Raw genomic sequence first — 17,629 nt, 5'->3', positions numbered from 1 at the left:
GGGAACTTACGATTGCAACTTTTTGAGAGAAGCTTTTAAAACTGTCTTTTCTGTGATGCAGTGTTGAAATAATTTAAGAAGCAGAAGTAAGTTATAACTTAGAGTTGCAATGCACTTCTGGAGGGGAAGAAGGATTTCCATTTTTATAACTTCTACCTAATTTTAACAGGTATGAACCATCAGGGTGGAGAGATGAAGTTGCTTTTTGAGAGTCGCAAGCGCAATGCAGGGTCATGAGTCTGTTCACATTGACTAAAGCACCAAGATGTTCTTTGCTGTCCTTGCAGCCGGGTGAAATGTTAATAGCTAGTACTAGAAAAATAAGACTCCGATCCCCCATGGAATGCAACACAATGCCCAAAGACTTCCAGACCATGCTGCACAACTTATTTGATACATGTTTTCATAAGAGAAATAGCAACGATGCATTTCTGCATAGGCAAAGATGGAGCGTGACAGTCTGTTGTCCTCTGCCCAGTATCTTGCCAGTATGGCTACAAACTATCCTAGGACAACACTGACGGACTTTTCCTGCAGAAAGTCTCCAGCCAGAAAAGGCAGGAAGGGAAAGAGTGAAGACAAGCCCACTCCAGCATCTGAAGCAGGCAGGCAAAGGGAAGAATCTACTTTGCTTTACTCTGATGGTCCATGGAACTGCACTTCCCAACATTTCTAGGAGAAAACATGAGTCAGAAATCCTACGGGAACTCCCGCAGCAGCACAGCTCCCTCCACAACCCACACATCCTCAACAGAGCACTGCGCAATCTAATCCATATGGTATATCTGCACTGCAACGTGGGCCAGAGCCGGGTGCGGCCTTATGTTAGGCTCTCAAATGATAAAAGTTTGGCACATGAGCAATTGTTTGTGCTTGAGCAGTTGACTGAGGAGCCTGGAAATCAGGGCATTTAGGAAGAACCTGTGAGTAAAGTGTGGGAATATAACAGCTAGACACAAGATGGTTTGGCAGAGGGCTAGTGGAGGGAAGGGAAGCAGGAGCTGGTCAGGGGCTCTTGCCTTGATCAGACGGAGATGGGAGGGTTTTGCCATCACAACAGAATAACACCGTTTGGTATTCTGCTCAGTCAGGCCCCAATACAGATTGTAAAAAACAAAAAAATAAATCACCAAATCCTTAAGAGTGTGTTTAAAGCTATATTTACTCAGCCAAGCAAAGCTGTGATCCACTGCTGAGCCAGTGGACATCAATACATTGCTTCCCTCCAAGACAGAAATTCCCTGACAGGGGCACTTGTGAGAGCAGCATCTTAAGAACAGACAGCTCTTGACAGAGAAACCTGATGCAGAGCTCCTCCAAGCAGAATGGGTATCCTGAGGACACCAACACACACCTGGTATCTCACGTTCATCCCACATCTAAACACACGGAATTCCCAAGCAGGGGCTTAGGCAGTGTTAAACTCTGTGTGGCCCACCCTAAGGGTAATGTACTCACGGTGAACTTGGGGAAGAGATACCTTTTCTCCCTCCCTCGCAGACCTAGAGGCTGTTAGCTACATGGAAAAAAGACTAAAAGGTCCGTAAGAAGACAAACAGACATAAGAAAATCACAGTGCTATGTCCCGCAAGGGAAACTACTTTCCTACTACGTGACTTACGCCCAGGCAGATCTCAGGAGCAAAACCATGACAGGAGGGGATTTGCCATGCAGGGTACGGACTTCAGCGGTCCCAGCAACAGCGAGAGAGCAGCCCATTGAACACGTAATGAGTCCGGGGGTCAAGCTAAGGATCAGAATGCTGCTGACAAGTGTTAGGCATAAAACACTGAGGATCCTCGGGATGAGTTCTGTAAACTGCCTCCCTTAAATGCTTTATTTTCTACAGCGGATTTCCAACAGTAGGAGCTTTTACTCACTCTCCTAGGCAGAGGCTGAACTGCTCTCTTCGTGCCGTTTCAAATTCGCCAGCTACACTTGAAGAACCACCCTTTTTTGCCTTTCTCTTTTCTTTTTGCTCTCGCCGGGCTTTTTGTGAAAGAGACACCCAGATTCAAGCCATTTAAAAAACATCAAAAAACCCTGGTGGAAAATAATTTGCAGCTGTGATAATATCACATTTTTTAAAATATCATAATATAGTTTTACTTTTAATAATAAAAGATAAAAAAGGGGAGTCTGTGAATAATTAGAGTGCAGTCTGAAGCCAGTTACAGTCACTGCAATTGATAATAAACTTAAAGCCCCTTGACAGCAGGTAAATGCTTTGCAACCCTGACCCCCTTCCTCTCACATTACTTAACAACCCTGCAGTTCCAGCATTACATCACCGTCCAAGCGATTGGTTCCTGCATTTTAACTCTCTCCCTGTCTCCTCCGATTAGGAGCACCACCATGATGCGGAGGGGGGGTGGGGGGTGGCGGGGCAGGTTAAAAAACCAAAACACAACAAACCACCAAACTTCTCTCAAGTTTGCTGTGCTCCTTTTTTTGAGTTTGGTTTGGTGGAGAAAACAGCTTCTGCTGCTAAGAGTCGAGGTTACACGAACCAGAAAACAAACTCTGTCGAAGTGGAAAAGAGAGTGGGAAAGGGCGACTAGGGAGGGGAGGAGGAGGAGGAAGGCGAGGGGCAGAGAAAAGTATATAGAAATCAGAAAAGGAAAAGAAAATTAAAAACAAACCTCATGGACATCACTGAGCCTGAATTCCCTGCTGAGGTGCAGAACATGAGAGCCCTGGAATGAGTGTATGTAGAACTTGAGCCAAAGCTTAACTAGCCCGAGTGAGTCATATCCTTCCCATTTGATTCCTGTCCAAATGATGATGTAATGCTCTGGCCCTCTCCCTCACTCGCTCCCGCTCCCTACACTACCTCCCTCCTCCCCTTTTCTCCTTTTTAGCTCAGTGCTGGTGAAGTCACCATTTAAATCTGGCAGAGCTGAAGCAAAAACTTCAATGTAACCAAAACAGCCCCAGGCCAAGTTCCAGACGTACTGAGACTCGGTGGTGCAATTGCCATTGGAAACGAGTAAACAGAGAAAGAAACAGTGCCGCCTCTGAAGGGCCTGCGCAGCTGCCTGCGGATCACAGGAAAACCCAGAGACCCGGCTGACATGATTGACTGGGGCTGATCAGGAGATACTGCACACAAGCGTGCTCGTTCCCGCTTGGTCCAGGCTCCAGGAAGATCCGGCAACTGGAAAAGGAGGGCATCGAGCCGGAGACAAGGAAGGCAGCGGAGAAGCTGTGAAACGAATGCAGTGTGTTTGCGTGGGTCTGGGCAGAATGAATAGCGCTGCTTTTGCAGGTTATGGGCTAGACTGGGATTTCTCTGCCTTAGCTGTGCAGGGCTGAAATCGAGCCCTGTGTTTTTGAAGGGTAACTACAGGGCTGTTTCTTGATGCACTTGCAAATGTACAGGTGCAAGGCACTTTCTTTCTCTGCTACTTAAAATGTACAAGAAAAGTCCCAAGCCATAAAGCACTACAAGTTTACAAACTAACTCACTGTGCTGCTGCTGCTATTGCCTATCCTGTGTTTAAAACAATGCCCTTCTGGTGTTTATCTCCCAAGTCTGATAGTCATGATTTCTTTTAAAGATAGAGAATGTTTCTAATTGGAACTTATAATAATTTTCCATGTGCACAAGCATAAGCTATTGTGGTGCAAAGTACTCTGATCCATCATATTGCAGTTTCTAATTCCTCCTGATGTTAAATGCTACAGTGACAGCGTCTGAGATATCTCCTGTGTCCTCCCCACAGAGGGTTTTTTCACTGTTCATCACTCACGATTAATTATAGTCAATACAGTACAAAACAGTTGCTCCACAAGAGAATGCAAGTGCTGAGCAATCATAACACGTGAAAATGTTTAAGCAAACATACCCTCCCTCAGCAGTACAAAGACTTACAGCTTCAACGCCAGACTGCAAAGATGTAAGCACTGATGGCACCTGAAACTCTGGAGGGGTATTTAAAAGTGACTCCTTTCTTTATAGATCAATAACTATTTTACAAGGTCTCTTCACCCTGTGGCTCGGTGTGAAATTCAGTTTCCCAACAGTCTATGGACACACCTGTCTCCCAAAATTCAGAGAACAATAGGAAAACATCAAAGAAAATGTGTTTTCTTTTCTTTGCCTCCTTATAATGATGTGAGTTTATGAAAAAGCAATTTCTATTGCCTAGCAGCATTTTAACAAAACATTTTTTTGGTGTGGATTCATTAATTGATCAAAGCAGCGATGCAACAGATTATTGCTAAGTACCAAAGTCTCCTCCTGAGGATATTCTTATGGTTATAAATTACCTTTGGAATATATTTCTATGGATCAACACCATTAGCTTCAGTCATACTTATGTAAGAGTAAACCAGAGTCATGGTTTACACTTAAATTCAAGTAGTTTCAGTCATGAATTCAAATTATTTTTAAGGTATATATGACTTTTAAAGACAGAATGAGAGGAGGGGAAAACCAAGGGTTTATCCTATTCAATTAAACAACACAGTTCTCCACAACAGACTGACCTGCTGGATGACATCCTCAATTGATATTGATGCTGCAGCCACTCAGAGTGACACCTTTATCAAGCAAGGCAGCTCTGAATTAGAGGTGATCAGCCATAATTATTACTGGCGCCACTGAAGCCTGTGGCTTGACAGCATCAGATGTGGTTGTTACAAAGTTTGGTCCATTGTGTCAATGGCCTGTATAACTCATTTATGTCTGAATTACCAGCTATTGATTTTTTGTCTTCTGTCATGTAATAAAATAAAAGTTAGATCATGCCTAAAGCTTTCTTTTAATTCCAGCCTTGCTGATGGTTTCATTTTAAGCTCAGCCCACTTCTCCCTTTCCATTTAAAAAAACGTTACTTCCAATCCTTTTTCCATGCATGTCTAAGAGGTCATCTTCCGTCCCTCCTTATTTTGTCCTCTTTCATTTACACTGCTGGATTACATAGCTTCTGCTCATCCAGTTATGCCACTGGCTTTGCTATATACTCTGTCATGGGCCCAGGACAGATCCCTGGCTCAGAACAGCTTCAAACTGATGGGGAATGTGGCTGCAATCAAAGCACAAACTTAAATCCCCAGGCCCACCGAAGGTAAAGAAGCTGCTACCAAAGACTGAAACTATTACCCTAGGGAACCCAGGTTACATTGGGTCTGCTTATGCATTTACATCCATACCTGCAGTCTTTGTCAGTGAACCAGACTTTTTCCAGTCTTCTGAAAGAACCACACTTACACCAACCTGCTGTATTCAGAGCAAAATGCAACCAAAAAAGATGATACAGGAGCTACAGGGTATTTCATTATCTTCTGGGGCTTCAAGGCCTTGCCTGGTAATGGTGGTTTTTCAGAAGCAAGAGCAGATCCATTGTCCATCTGTGAGCATCTTAATCAAAACACTACAGGAATGACTGTGTTTGTATGACAAATGGCCCTTTTAATTATTATTAGCATCATAGACACAAACTCAGAAGAATTTAGCTGCCTTGAAAACAGCCTTTGTCTTTCAGAAGATAATTTCAGGAGTTAGAGTATTTTCTGAAACAAAAAAAAGATCCAAGCAGCCTTAATGGCCGATCATTTCTAAATTACATGTTTACACTGAAGTCCCATTTCAAGAAGCAGACTGCTTTAAAACAGAACTCATGCTTCAAAGGAGTTAAAAACTTATTTGTGCTTGCTGGTAGGAATATAAAAAAGTTCTTTCCAGGCAGGTATTTCCAAGGCCTATTGATTTTTTCTTCCCCCCTAACAGGAAACACTGTTTTCCCATTTTCCTTCCTGTGACAGACCAGCTAATGATAAAGAATGTCCTGTGCTCAGAAGAAATTCCACTTGCATGCAAGAGCTCCCTCTTTATCTGTTTACTTGTCTATCTTTCCTTTCTCCCCCACTCCACCCCCATCCTTAAATTTCCATGTTCAGCCACGCTCAAGAATAGGGCTGTTGTGATGTGAATTGTGGGATGTTTTAATTCTAATGGGATCCTTCTTCAAACTAGCGCCCTGGCCAGCACAGTTATGACTCCAGCTTAGCTGTCTAGTTCAGGAATGCTTGCAACACCCTCCCTGCAGCATGTTTCATCCTTGGGGAAAGGGTGGTGGGGCACACCACAGATGTTTGGTGTAACAGAAACTTGACAAAAATCACTGCTCCTGCTGAAAGTTTCCAGTCTGAACAACCAGAAAGCTCTGAATTTCGAGAGCCCAAATTTCAGAGCACACTGGGATTTATCTCAAAAGCATATTGTAACAAGGAACTGGGTGTGCTAGAGTTGAGGTTGCGGATGGACAAATCATCAGTTCTACATGCATTTTAGGTGAGTGTGTCACAGCCAGCCTTTGGAACTGACTTGTGCTTATTTCAATCAGTGCCCCAAAGCATCGGCAAAGACCCCGTGGATGAAAGCAATATAGCCTGATTATTTTTTTCTCCATTACTTGGCTCTTAAAGAGGCTTGATTAAGAAAATGTTCTGGAATAATGGTCCTACACTCAGGAAAGTCTCATTTTCATTCTGACATTATTTTTCATTTCTAACCCAAGAGCCTTACAATCCCTGTGGAATTAAAGAGGCCAGATAATTTCAGGGTTAAATAAGCTTTAATGACTATCACATGTATGGAACCTTAAACCTAGTATTAAAAATTATTTTTTTAAAGTGGCATCTCTTCCTTTTTTAATTTAAAATAAGCATCCAGGTGGTTTCCTAAGGATTTCTTTGCAAATTGCTTCCAGTGAACCTTTTCAGTTACAGACCACTGCAAACCCATGTGGTGGTATTCAGTGTTCAGTTCAACTTGGGTGTCCCATGGACAGAGGGACTGTCAGCACAAGTGTCTGCACAGAGAGACTGTGAGGTCTGAGTGGATTAGCTGTCACTAGCAAGGACACAAGAATGTATAGGTCCACCAATTTCAGCAGAACTAAAGCAGTGTTAAGAGAGGATATTTCAAGTTGTTCATAAGATAATAGGACACATGTTCCCAAGTCAGGAAAAAGCCGTTCTCCTTTAAAGAGACTTAGAGCAAAGTGCTCAGCATTGAGTTCTTTCAGAGGCAGAGCTGGTTTTTCTAAATAGATCCTATGAGCTAGATGTACCCCTATGAACACACACATGCACAAACGTGCCACTAAGTTAGAAATGCCCTACTGAAAATATTTAAGGAAGAAGAATCAGGAGAAGTTTGGGTGCAACAGCTATGGAGACAGAGATGTGCAATGTGCATGATGGCCAGTAGACTTCCCCGCAACATTTTACCAACAAATCTTAACCCAAATCCTCAAGACCAATCTCAATGTAAGAAACCCTTCCCTGATGACAGTTCTAAGGACATTAATGCCACTTGGGATTGATGGTTTTTGTGCTGGGGCACTCCGCTACTAGGAACAGCCTACTTATTATATACTTGCCAAATAGCCGTGGGCTGGTGATGAGAGGATGACCTGGAAGTGAAGATCTCTGTATCCAATTACGTATCACTGAGTCATACAGTCCAAGTAGTCAGCTATTTTATTATGGCTGCAAACCACAAATACCGAAGACAAATAACGTAGCAATTTATGCAAAATAATAAATAATGCTTTACATTTTGGTAGAACTTCTCACCCTGAAATATCCTAAAGCACCTTGCAGGCCAGCCGTAAAAAGTCATGCAATGCAATCAACCCTTGACATGGGAGAGGGCAGCTGGCCAGCAAACAGCACAGCAGTGCACAGGGTAGATGCTTATTAAGGACAGAAGTAAACAATTTTTTAAAATATGCTGTGTAATCTTTATATGTTCATGCATAATGAACAGGAGGTTCCCTTCCCCCAGTGTGACTCTTAATTACTCTTCTAATGGATAATTAGAATGTTCTCATTGAAAGTGAAGCCACTGCTATTTTTAGAGTTGCTTGAAGAAGGTTTGCCATCCATGTACCCGAAATATTTTGACCTCAGATCTCAGATATCTTAATCTTTAGCGTGAAATTTCAAAGGCTTTACCTTGGACCCAGTTTAAAACTTGTATCATATATAGTCACCTCTCAGCTCTTGTAACAGAAAAAAGGACCTGGTTTTGAAGTTCTTTCCCCATTGTGCTTCCAACAGGCAGAAAAGTAAGCTGAAATTGCAAAAGCTCAACTAAAAGAGCAAACTCATATGCTGTAATTAAATATGTGCTGTGAAGCATAGTATCGCAAGCACTGAATGATAATACAGATTACAACTAAAGCAAATTTTAGTGTTGTCCTAAATTGTCTTCTTCATGCATTTTTATTAGCCCTCATCTTTATTTTTTCTATGATAACAATAGTTAATATTCTAATGAAACTTAAAAAAAAAAAAAAAAAAAAAAAGAAAAAAAATAGGCAAAGATTTGGAACTCCATTCCAATTGGAACAGGAGAGTGCTGGGACTCAGATAAGCCCCATTACAGCAACATGGATATACAGTGCTACCTAATAAAAATGTACACAAGGTACTTGGTTTTCAAGATCCTCTTTTTGCTAGTAATCCAGCTGACAGTACAATATTTCCTCCATGGAAACAAACAGCTATAACTGACCACTAAGAAATGTTTGCTGGACTCTTGCTGGACAAACTGACTTAAGCTTTACAGTTCCATGAGTTACAGAGCCAAGTAATTCTGCTCATCCTGGTTCATCCTCAGGGATGTAAATTTAATTTACATCCAGCATCTTGACACCTAAACTCCAGCCTCTTTTAGTACAGAGGACATTTCCAATGTTTCTTAAAAACTAAAGAAGTCTGCAGCAGAGACTGAGATGCAGCCACAACTAAGGACCAGCCTGCAATTCCCTATTTGCAGTAACTCCCTCTGAAATGTAAAGTTTCCAGTGTAACAACAGCCATAAGAATTAAAGCTCTATTTTGATAACATAAAGCCATTGCACGGTTAGACATTTTGATGTCTATTTTAAAAGGAAAAACTATGATTTTTCCTACTTCTTTTTTAATTGCAGTTAAACAGAAAATCCTAGTTCAGTTTCCTCATAATTTCACCAGTCACAGAGTCATTATCTGAGAGATCCTTTCTGAAATCAAGTGAGGTCCATCTCTACCCACTTATGTTTTTAGGATTTACATGCTATGTTTAGCCCTCCACTGCTTTTCTTCAGGAAAAGTATGTCTATCTGTTATTTCTAAACATATTAAAACCAAACAGATCTCTCACAGACACTCAAACAGATCCTTTCAGGACTCTGAAAGGAAAACATCTGTATTTTACTGATATCAGTGTCAGAGTTACACCGCCAGTTTTACTGTAATTATAAATGAAAGAGAAATTGTTTCTAACTTCACTTTCACATTCTGTTGTGCAGGATGCTGTTTTGCTTGTAACACCAGTTTCTATGAGTGAAAACATACAACTTTCCTACTCTTGCATAAAAATCCAAAACAAACTCCAGAATAAAAAATTCTAGCCACAAAACATGAGTGTACACTGCAACACTCACTGGTTAAGTATGTATTCCACACAAACTGTGCCTAGGTTTACACATGGAGCAGTCATCTGCTTGGACGCCTTCTAACACTAGCCGGTCCCTGCCGCTGTACAGAAACCAAATGGTTGTGCTTGCCCTTAGTAACTGCAGCCTATGCCAAGGAGGCACTTCTGTAAATTCTGCATTAGAAAAATCGCAGCCTGTTGAAAAATGAACCAGAATCAGCTCAATTTTAAAAATCCCAACAAACGAGATTTTTAAGCTGTCTAAAAAAAAAAAAAAAAAAGAAAGAAAAAAAAAGAAAAAATGTAGAAACAGGATAAACAGATTAAAACATTGATGATTAACACATCTGAGAACCTGCAGAGTCCACTTAGAGCCCAAGATTGCCTCTATCGTAGTCGGACAACTCTGTGAACATGGCTGAATAGTTTTGATATAAAAGAAACAGTGCCCAGATCAGTTTTCCCGGTTAACTGGTATGTGTCCCTGTAGTTTTTAACTTTCCAAACCCCAAGCCTTTACTGTTTCTTTCTTGTCTCTCTTTCACTTTTTTTCTCCTTCCAAGTAGCACAAATTTAATTTCTTAGGATTTAGAAATTTTCTACTGTTTTCATCCCTCATGTTCAAGCTTTTGTGTGTTAATTATTCTGCATGGAGATGCCAATCTGAATTGAGCTTGAAACCACTTCAGGGCTTATATATTCTTGTAATTGCTTCATAACTGGAACATATGTCTCACCACCCTGCACGTCAATCGTTGCAACATCATTTTCTCTGGCTTTTACCAATGCAGTTTTACCTCTTTCATATCTGTCCAGACTCCTGCTGCAAAGACCTTTTTTTTCCCAGCCCTTTGTGTTGAACATGCTAATTTTCTCAAGTATCCCTTTATCAGTTAAGTCTTTTCTCCTGAAGTCACTTTCTTTCAAGATCATTACCAGTATACTTCCCCCATCTTCCCTAGCATGTTTTCGTCAGTATTAAAAGTTAGCTCCAGATCAGTCCACCACACCTCCCAACGCCTCTGGAAAGCCAGCTTCCTGATGCATCGTTGTTTAAGAGTGCTGGTATCTAGGAAATGAGCAGACCACCACCACAGGAGCTTGCTGCTACTCCATGACCACTTATCGCTGTCCCTGAGCCCTCCTCCTACATAGCTGTTTCCAGATGATGAGCTCCCAGCTTCTTCTTCTAGAAATTTTTATTAGTCCCCCCAGGCATAGCCTTGCATTTTTTAATATTGAATTTCATTCCATTGCCATTACTTCAGTACTCAAAACTCATCCAGGGCTTTTTGTGTGTGTGTGATTTTTTTTTCCTTTTCTTTTCTTTTTTTGTATGATATCCAGGTCCTTCTTTTAATTGCCAATGTCTTCAAACCCTGCGTCACCAGCAGTACTTATTATACTTGCATTACCGTCATTAATGAAAACACTAAACAAAATCAGGACTGTACTGAACATTGTGTAGCTTCACAAGCAGCCTCCTCTGACCTGAGACTTTCCTTTTCAACACCACCCAGTTCTTTCCCCTCCAGCAACCCCCATACTTAAGCATGCTGAACAAAACCTACCTGCCCTATTTCCTAGAGCAGATTCCCCCACATGAGCTGTAGTTGTTGAGCAGTCCGTAGCTGTCAGCAGCTTTTACAGAGTGGGAATTTGTCAGCGTGAATAACAGTGCAGGACAAAGTTTACCCTTATTTCCTAATTCACTCCCAGCCCTGCCTGAAATTTCTCTTGGCTGACAGAGAAACCTTTTGAAAGCTTTGAAGCAGAGAAATGTTTTAACTACAATAGGGATAAGTTACTGATACTACTGAAATATTTAAGCAGTATTTCAGATGTCTGCTGACTCTTAAACTTTTATCAGAGAAATTTTGCATCTGTGCCCCACGGACCTGAGAAGACCCTGTGTCACTGTGTGCCATTCTGCTCTGGTTACACTCGTTATTAGGCGGTATCATTATGTAGAACTTTCGGTGTTCCTAAAAGGGATCTCAGGAATGCCACAGCGAAAAATAGATGGTTTGTTTACTTGATTAATGCTGTGATCTGTGATTACAAATCTGTCTACTGTTGCTTTCACAGGAAATTATTTCAAGAACTTCACTTCTGGGTGTTGCTTAACATCCAGCACCAACTCCACTATAAATTCATACACATGATTTATCTGGTGGCCAGCATGTGTGGGAGGAAAGATCTAGGAGTCTGACAAAACTCCTCACTCCCTCTAACTTTCAGGCCATCAGATGCAGAAATTTAGACTGTTACACTCCTAAGCTTGTTTGTAAATCCTCAGCCAACGCAAACCATTAATATTGAGCTAAGTAAGTGCAAAATGAAAGTGATTAGGCACATCCTTTTTAAAAAAAAATTTATACGCACATGTTTTACTAGCTCTGAATGTTAAACCAGCCGATTACATCATACCAACACAGTAAAAATGACTCCAAGGTAACCAAGGAAACTGTTTTTACTAAATAACGACTGAGTCCCTTCATTTAATATCAATTCACACAAAACGCAAGTTTAGTTTAATCTCCTTTCACAGCAATCTCATGCTGTATTTCCGCGCTGTCTGTTCAGACCAGCTGGGATGCTCTTGCTGTCAGTTCGTAGGGCAAAGCTCTCTAGGGACTGCAGCAAGGCTTTCTTAGATGAGGGGCCCTTGTCTGTTGTAAGTGCTATACTTGGTGGGCTGCCAGCAGCCCCAAACTTGGCAAGGTTCAGAGCAAAAGTTACAGTCCAGTTGCTTGATTATCATTAATGTTATTATTTTTATTGGTCAGTTAGTATGTGTTCACTTTGCTGTGTTTTAATTTTGCTTTGATTGTCCATGTTGGCTATTCTGTGCCTCCAGCCTAAAGAGACATAAGAATGGGCAGCCATCACAATCATAATCTAACTCTTACCCAGGATGGCTGATACAGTTCTTGTTCCTCCATGTTTCAGAGGCCACGTAATGAAATCTCCCTTCAGTTGCATCTGATTCCTTAGCTGATCAGCACTTCCATAGTGCTCAAACAAAAAGGTATTAAATATTTGCAAGTACTGTTAAAAGAAATGGAAGCTGCAGGTGCCCAAAAGCAGCTTCAAGGATTTAGTCAGATGGGAGCTGAGGAGGTAAACACAAAGCAAAACCAGAATTAATTCTAGGATGTGACTGGTGTGATTTTACCTGCCTTACTGCTGTGCTCATAATATGCATATGTAGGGGAATATATCTCTCAAACACACACCTAGATAACAGATATTATCGTGTAGAAAGCATTATGTATATATAATAAATGTGACTGTAAAAAAGATAAAGCTGACTTAAAAGAGTATTGCAGGATGAATGACATTAAAACTTGTGTTTACAGTTGCATCTTCATTTTCATTCTATCTCCGTTTTTTAGATACTTTCAAAACCTTCCAAAACTTTCCCTTTTTAGGCTGAAATACTGCAGGCCTGGTCTTTGCCAGATAACGAATATTTTACAAAATATTTCCTTAAACCATTTTGTCTGTTTTTTATAAGGACAGTGAAAAGTGTAAAGACTTGTAGTCAGAAACCCTGGGAACTGAGAGTTGAACTTTGCCATGAAAACAGTCCGCTAAAAAAATGCTTCAGAGAGCATTGATAAAAATTACATTTGATTTGGTGAAGCCGTTCAAAGTTTTGTTTTGTTTAGGCCAATTATGCTTTCTACAAGTTTTCTTGCTAAGCTTTAAATCATGCACCTAGGAAAAACAACTCTATTTTTCATTTCAGCTAACCTGGCTTACAGAAGAAATTTATAGGGACTAAGGAAAAGGTCTGTAAAGTGCAGAGTGCTAGTGAATTTAGAAAGAAGCACACATGAAAGACAGGCTGATATACCGTCTGGAACTAGGCTCAGGTCATTCACAAGAAATGTTTTCGTATAAGAGTTTTCTGTTTTGTCTTCTTCACACATACATTAGATCTAATCTGTTGGCTCTCCGAGTCTATGATACCAATTTTATTCTTCCTGTTCTCACTTACTCAGCCTACTCCAGGCTACATCTGTGACCTCCCTAGTCCTTCTGCTCCCTTCCACCCCATCTCTCCTCTTGCAATAAAAATATCACCATATAAAAATACCCTTGAAGTCTCATTCTTCTTTTTCCTGGGGAAAAAACACCCAACTAGTACACCAAACCACTGTTCTTCTTTTTGCAAATCCCACTTAACGCATGTCCTTCATATTGCCTGTCTACGTAGAACTAATAAGCAGCATAACCAGCACATGGGGCCATCTGAGTTACCTTCCCTGCCTAAACGTATTCCTACTGAGCTAAGCTTTCTTTCCTGTATACAAATCTGTTCTTGCTCAGTAGTCTTGCCTCTCACTCAGTAGTCTTGCAAACAAAACTATCTCATTTGGAAACAGCCAGGCCCACTGTACCTTTACAAACTCCTTTAAAAGAACAAGGTTTTAGTATGTGCCAGGTGAAACCGTAGGCAGCAGGTAGGAAATGGACTGAAGAGTCATAGCGAGGATATAAATAGAATGAAATAATAAGAATCTTTTTTCCATCAGAATAGTCTAAACGACTGAGAAAATTCAGATTTTATGTTTTACAGTCTAAACTGTTGCTAAAAATGTTTTTCAAACATTTACCACAAGGTGCCAGCAGTTCTTTAATGCTTTTTTATTTTCAATTCCTGCTGTGTACACTCAAAGCAGGGGTACAATGAAGCAGAGACAGCAAAATCATAAGGGGTATTAATGCCAGGATCAGAGACCATTTATAGAGAACAAGATCCCAGGCATGTACTAATACCTTCAAAAAAACAAAGAAGGTTTAGTAATTTGTACAGAGGTAGAAAGTACGCCAGTTTGTGGTGGTTTGGGGTTTATTTGTACTTTTGAAACCAGTCTCTTCAGATTATTACCCCTCCTATATATATAAGAAGACTTACACAATCCTGCTGTAAGCTACCTCCTGGAGGGGGTGTGTTTCACCTAGAGTGAGAATATGAGGTGTGTTATGCAGAGCAATCTACCACTTGTAAATTTATTAATAATAAAATATCAGTAAGGACATTGCAGTCAAGTGGAACTGTATTCCATTTAATATTAGCCAGATAGTGTTGATCCTAGTACTCACTATGATTAGATTTAAACAACCATGTTGGTGAGGATTTAGCAATAGTTAAGCATCAAAGCTGAACTTTCAACAGAGAAGTCAGAATAATTCAGTACTAAATCAGCAGACCTTAAAAGAGGCTGCCTTTCCACTCTGTTTTATTACATTTTCAATCACATAGCTATAATATGAAAGGTTATAAAAATTAGCTGAAAGTGTCCATACATGTTATATACACTCTATTAAGTCTCAATATTTTATATATATGCATTTCTTTCCACTCAGACAGGGTCACAAAGCAAGTTACAAACAATATATGCAGAACTAACTTGAGACATTTAATGCAATATGGTCTCCCTTCATAGAGATACATGACTAAACATCCCCAATGAGTAATATGGCTAGCAGCCATAACAGCCTCAGGCTGTGATCTGGTCTGCTCTCATAAGCTAAACAGGGTTGGTCTTGGCCAAATGCATTTGGGAGCCCTCCAAGGAAACCCCAGGGTGCTTCAGGAAGCAGAGCTGGTGATTCAGTAGGTGGCACACTTCCCCTGGAGAGAGCACTGAACCAACCACTCCAAGGGAAACCTTGGTAGGTGCAACACAATTAACCAAATGGGATTTCGGGCAGGATCTCTCAGCTGAGACTGATCATTTGTCACACTGTCATGATGGATTCTGCAATTAAAAACAAAGAAATCACTGCTGCTGAGCAGTTCTCTCTCTGCAGAGCTCCTTCAGCTTGGAGAAGTTAAAAGAATTTCTTTCTAGTTTTTTCAGTGGTAAACATTTTGTTTCAAATGGGAACCATCTGTAGGTAATGCTGGACTTCTTGGTCCTCACCAGTACCAAGCACATTTTTTACCTCCTAACCACATTCTTAAACATAGGTGTATGAATCCCTTCCTTTGCATCAGTAGGTCCTATCTGAAGTACCACATCTGCTTTTAGGTGCTGTTCCTAGCTAAAGGTGGTTCAGCTAGAAAGAACCCATTGGACAGCTAGATAAACTCTTTGAAGTCTAGAAAAGTAAGGACAGACTGAGCAAGCTGGTTAGTTTACAGAAGACAAGACAAGCGGTGGTCATAATATATTTTCAAATACATAAAATGCTGCTGAAGACAGAAAGAAGAAATAACATCTTTCTTGCTATCTATTTTGAGTAGAGCCAAAAATAAAATGCATGTTTATTTTTGCATCAAGGAGGTTTCAAGTTAGACTGAAAGAAAAACTTGTCTCAAACTGCATACAGTTAAGCACAGCAATAGGATATGTGCTCTGCATTTCTGGAGGTTGTCAAAAACACATTAGAGATATTTCTGTCAGAAATGATGTAGATGTTACTTAATCCTACTTTGGGCAGAGGATTAGATGAACACTTGAAGTCCCCTCCAGCCATATAGCTCAATGATTCCATAATTTTTATGAAAGCCAAAGATTTATAGCTTTGGCATTACAGATTTCTTCCTATTTATATTAAGTTTAAAATAATAAATCCACCCCATCAGAAAAAAAAAAAAAAAGCCTCAACCACATCACATTTGATTGCCTTAAAAAACTGTGCCATGATTTTAGGCAGCAGAAGTTACACATTCTGAAAAATTTTATGCAAAATGAACCTTGTGATCTTGCCCTTCTTTTATACAGACATAACCAGAGCTTTCCACTGGTCTTTCCTTGAAAAGTCACAGAGAAGAGCTGAATTTCACATGAGTCAATAAGCAATGCCATGAATGATGAAGAGTCTACTAACGCCTGGTGAAATGTCATTTCTTATTTAAAGAAGAAAAGGGGGGAAATAGGGAAAAAGGAAAACATTCTTTTCATATGGACTGCAGAAAACACACCAACTTTTCCTGGAGGCTTCCACATTAACTGGGCACCTGTTTAGCTGCTGAGTTAAGGGCAGTTTGGGTCTCCCCCCTGGAGCTTTATGTATGGTATTAAATGATAACCCTCTTAGCTGATGGGGACTCTTGCACCCTGCATTAAGAAAAGCTAATGATGAACATAGTGCCAGAGAATATATTGCTAAAGTCCAGCTTAAACATCTTTGAAACTTCCCTTTCTTTCCCTGTTGCTTTTCTTTTTTTTTTTTTTTCTCTTTTTTTTTCCTCTTTTTTAAACAAAAGCGAAAAAAGTACAAAGCTGCTCAGTAATTTGGATGATCTGGGGGAAAAAGTTTTTGCCAAGTTATTTTTTAGGGAAGGCCATGTGGGTAGATCATTGTCACATGGGAGAGAGATGAAGAGGCAGCATATAAATACAAGAAAGGTTTAAAACAGCCTGATCAGTACTGGCATGCGGCCCTGAGAAAAAACATGCTTTTGGGTCAGGATGCTGAGTACTGGGGTCTGGGGCTGCAGAGGGGAATCCATCCTTGGTCCTTTGATTGTTCCCCATGCTCATGAGAAAAGGGCTTAATTTCCTGCAGTAAATATATATACTTCAAAATATTCCTGATCCCTACAACAATTCCTTTTCTAATTCAGAACTACAGTGCATCCCCTCAGGTTTTGCTTGGCAATCTGAGTCAAAGCAGACAAAAACCCTGAATATCAGCATATAAAATTTCTTATAAACCTTAAAATATGTTTGTCCTACAATTTAGGAAGACAGTTTCAAAATTTGGAAAGGACAACATGCATCTGCTAATTGCCTTTTTTAGTTTGCAGGCACATAATCAGATTTGTTAGAAAAATAGCCTCACAGAAGAAGGCATAGTTTATTCTTCAATGAATGGCTCTTAACTGAGATTTACAGTACAGACAGATTACAAGCTTTACTTTCTCCACAGAAAGAAACAAAGAATAGAGCCCTTCTAAGCAAAATATTCAAACAGTTCAGGAGCCTAAAGAAAGAAAAGTCTCTCTTCTTGGCTAGACAGTTTTGATACCTTAATGACTAACATTTTAACAGCTGTGGGAAAACTGACATTAAAAAAAACATCCAGCCCAGAAACATGGTCAGTGTACAACATCTCTGAGCTCTTACTTTTTGTTAGCAATTTGGATTCATTACTGTTTTAAGGAGGAAGGAAAGGAGGTAGATGTTCCTGAGAGTTATTTCTCTAAATTTATTAGCCAAAGATTTCCAA

General features: G+C 40.3%; 1 protein-coding gene across 2 annotated transcripts in view; it reads right to left on the bottom strand.

The window, feature by feature from the left end:
* The window catches only part of CREB5 (cAMP responsive element binding protein 5), a gene marked incomplete at both ends in the record, with an annotated part of 209,954 nt that overhangs the window by 95,379 nt on the left and 96,946 nt on the right, over positions 1-17,629 (bottom strand). The window contains one exon of one of the 2 annotated variants that reach the window (XM_080610937.1): positions 2,643-2,689. The exons of the other annotated variant lie outside the window; for it this stretch is intronic. Coding sequence (XP_080467063.1) covers positions 2,643-2,689 — 47 coding nt within the window. Of the gene's footprint in view, positions 1-2,642; positions 2,690-17,629 lie in introns of those variants that run through there. 2 annotated transcript variants of the gene reach the window in all.

Source organism: Psittacula echo (genome assembly GCF_963264785.1).
Source record: "Psittacula echo genome assembly, chromosome: 2".
NCBI lineage: Eukaryota > Metazoa > Chordata > Aves > Psittaciformes > Psittacidae > Psittacula > Psittacula echo.
The sequence above is the reverse complement of the archived record's forward strand: the minus strand, read 5'-3'. Positions and strand labels throughout refer to the sequence as shown.